Genomic DNA, 3,589 nt, shown 5'->3' with positions numbered 1-3,589 from the left:
GTAAACTGTTTTGCACAGTATTTGCAACCATATGGCTTTTCATTGGTACGCAAATGCCTTTTTAAATGTGACCTGTACTTGGTTGAATATTCGCAAAGATCACATTTATGTGCTTTTCGATTATTTTTCGGAATGCTGTTGCCCATTGGATTACCTCCATTGTCTGGTTGTGGTTGTTGATTTTGTTGCGCTTGTGCCGCATCTTCTCGCGAATCAGCATTTGTTTTCGTTTCTTTTTCCTTCTTGCAATCGATTTCTTGTTTCGGTTCAATTTTCACATCATCGACGCCCAAAAGTGCGGAATCATCTTCACCATCATGCTCATTGAGGTTATGAAATTGCTGAGATCCATTGTCGTTCGCTACGGGAACGTCGATTAAATGCCCAACAGAGTCTGGATCTTCTTCTTTGATGCATGTCTCTTGTTTGATCTCGGTCGGATCAATTAAACACGCACTGTCACTGTGCCCGATAGACATTCCCGAACATTCCAACTGAGATGGTGTGCTGCAATCCAAATCGTCAACCACGCGGCCCATTGTTGGCCCCCTAAAAAATATTAAAAGTGAAATAATTGTGATTAAGTCTTGTGGGCACAGCATTTCCATACAATTATATTCAAAACAAAGTCTAAAACCAATAATGGCAACAAGTGGTTCCAAATAAATCCATTTCATGATAGACAATTCTACGACGGAATTTTTTTATTGCAACATCAACAACAACAACTGTACAATGCGGTACAATAGTTCAATTGGCAAACAATTTACTTACTTCCTATTCTTTTCCATTTTGTTTCGCTGAACTTATTGTTTCAATCACCAGCAATAATGAGTGTATTTGTTTAGTTTCTTTTTAGAATTTAACGAATTTTCAATGAAAATCAAATCGAAATAATGTGAACTTTATTTGCAAAATTACTGCACCTAATAAACACGTGTTGATGCTTTCGTAGTCGCCGACAAAAATAATGTGTCAACTCACACAAGAAAGAATTGGAGTGGGGCAAATGCATTGGTGCGATATGAATGTTGGATGATGATGTCTATGTTCTAGCTGTCAAAATATTTGTGAGTTTCGCCATAAGTTGGCGCGAATAAATCTGGATTGATTCAATGTTAGAGAAAAAAAAGAACTTTGGTTTGCATACACATAAATATTTTTTTTTGTCGTTCGGAATCATAACCAATATATTTATCATAAAAGCACAAAACCAAATTTTTGTGAATGATAAGTTTTCGCAAAATGTTCTCAGACCGCCAAAATTATCTCTGTCAAAAATCCGTTAAAAACTGTGGGATTCTATGAACCACAATCACAAGATTGGCAGATACATTTCTAGAACAAATCGGCAGAATGTTTGGATATAAAAGACCGTGTGTATTAGCTTGAATATGTTATTCAGTCAGCAACATTCACATAGTTTGTTTGCAAATTTCTTTAAATTAAAAAAAAAACTCAGCATGGAAAAGCAAATCGTTATCATCGGAGCCGGAGCTTCAGGAGTGGCAGCCGCCACAAAACTTGTGTCGAATGGCTTTAGCAACGTAACAATTTTGGAAGCTGGAAATCGCATCGGCGGAAGAATCAACACCATCCCATTTGGAGAGAATGTTGTCGACATGGGCGCACAATGGTAATCCATTGAGACATTTTTTCCATAATATATTTGATACTATTTCACTAAAATTTATTTTCATAGGTGCCATGGTGAAACAGGTAATGTTGTCTATGAAATGGCCAAAGATAAAAATCTGTTGGCTCATAGTACCGAAGAAAGTCGAGGCAATCGGTATGTTCGATCAAATGGTGAAGAGATTCCAATGGAACTTTGCAAAAAAATCACTGCTCTTATTATGGACATTATGGGAGACCATTATGAAGAAGAACGAAAGTCATATGGGTCAAGTGGTAACTTTTATGCTGCAAAGTGAGTATCAATTATATTCGTTTTCAGTAAAAAAGCAATGAAAATTGACTTGTTTCAAGTTAGATTCATGAAAGCTCTTGAATCCGATGAATTCAAGGAAGTTGACTCTGAATTGGCACACGAATGTATGGAATTATTTCAAAACGTGGTGAATTCAATCGATGGATGCGATACATGGTATGAACTGTCAACAAATTACCATGAATACGAAGAGTGTGAGGGTGATTACATCATGAATTGGAAGGACAAGGGTTATGCTACTGTTTTGGACTTAATGCAGGTATTTGCAATTATCCCATCATAAATTTTACATATATTGACTTATAAAATGTTTTATTTTTTCTTCAATACTAGAATAAAATTCCTGACACCCAAAATCCTCAGTCCGTAATAGATGTTATTCCATTGACTAAATTTAATAAAGAAGTGGTCAAAGTTTGCTATAATCAACCCGGTGCACCCGCAAAAATTACATGTAAGGACGGAAGTTCTTATTCAGCCGACCATGTGATCAACGGTGGTTCTAAAAGAACGATGTTTGAGTATGTTCGAACCGTTGCTACCGCTATGGAAATACAATAGCATCGACGGCATGATGATTGGAACTGTTGACAAAATCTTTTTGGAATTCGATAAACCATTTTGGAGTGAAAATTGGGAAGGATTCAGTTGCTTGTGGAAGTTGGAGCAAGTGAAAGAAGTGCGCGAGGATCCGGTGAATGGAGATTGGCTTGAAGGAATCAGCGGTTTCTATCCGTTCAATCCACTGCAACCGAATGTTATTTGCGGATGGATCACCGGCAAATTGGCATGCAAAATGGAGGAAAAGTCTGATGTTGAAGTTAAAAATGGCGCTGAAAAGGTTCTTCGCATGTTTTTAAGGCATTTAGACATTCCGGATGCTAAGAAAATGGTTCGGTAAGCTTATTAAACACTTTTCGATACAAATTAAAGTATTCAAAGCCTGTATTCCATTTCATAGCTCAACATGGCATTCAAACCCTCTATTTCGTGGATCCTATTCGCACTTTGTTCTGAAAGCAGAAGCTTTGGAAACAAATAATCGACAATTGGCTGAACCGATAAATGACTCGAATGGAAAGCCAGTTATTCAATTCGCTGGAGAAGCCACTAGCCCCAAGTACTTTTCAAACGTACATGGGGCAGTTGATGCTGGATGGCGCGATGCTGAACGACTCATTAATTTATACAAATAGAGGCAATTTATTACAAATAATGGTCATTTCGGGAAATTGAAAAAATGGAACTTGACTTTGATTTTGAGAATGCAAAACTAAAACAAAAAGCAAATGTATAATTTTAAATCATGAAATAAACTTTCAAATTGAACATTGTCTCCATTTTATTTGGCAAAGGGTAAACGCCAGGGGCTTTTATGTTAAAATGAATACTACGATTTCAGTAAATATTGAAACATAATGCTGAATATTCAATGAATATTGTATGTATATAAAGAATATACACAAATAAATGTGTATAATTGCATAAATTTGATGAATATTTCGTGAATATTTCGTGAATATTTCCTGTATATATGAAATATACATATTTTGTCATTCTCTTTAGTGCGGACTTTCTTCGTTCCTGTGTCGCTTACTGTGAATATTCACAACATACAGTAGAAAATACGAAATATTC

General features: G+C 36.1%; 2 protein-coding genes across 2 annotated transcripts; one reads left to right on the top strand and one right to left on the bottom strand.

The window, feature by feature from the left end:
* Positions 1-6: 6 nt before the first annotated feature.
* Positions 7-830, bottom strand: LOC116351381 (zinc finger and BTB domain-containing protein 8A-like; the record flags this gene model as incomplete). Its single annotated transcript, XM_031783477.1, has 2 exons — positions 775-830; positions 7-549 (listed from the first exon to the last, which is right to left on the bottom strand). Coding segments are annotated over exons 1-2 (560 nt in total), but the record flags the coding sequence as incomplete, so codon positions are not given.
* Positions 831-1,463: 633 nt separating this feature from the next.
* Positions 1,464-3,147, top strand: LOC116351380 (spermine oxidase-like). Its single transcript, XM_031783476.1, has 6 exons — positions 1,464-1,636; positions 1,703-1,930; positions 1,994-2,210; positions 2,285-2,405; positions 2,455-2,848; positions 2,913-3,147. Exons 1-6 carry the CDS (start codon positions 1,464-1,466, stop codon positions 3,145-3,147), a joined length of 1,368 nt encoding a protein of 455 aa, XP_031639336.1.
* Positions 3,148-3,589: the final 442 nt, after the last annotated feature.

This window comes from Contarinia nasturtii, unplaced genomic scaffold, assembly GCF_009176525.2.
Source record: "Contarinia nasturtii isolate CC-2019 unplaced genomic scaffold, AAFC_CNas_1.1 Cnas_scaffold_5339, whole genome shotgun sequence".
Classification (NCBI taxonomy): domain Eukaryota; kingdom Metazoa; phylum Arthropoda; class Insecta; order Diptera; family Cecidomyiidae; genus Contarinia; species Contarinia nasturtii.
The sequence above is the reverse complement of the archived record's forward strand: the minus strand, read 5'-3'. Positions and strand labels throughout refer to the sequence as shown.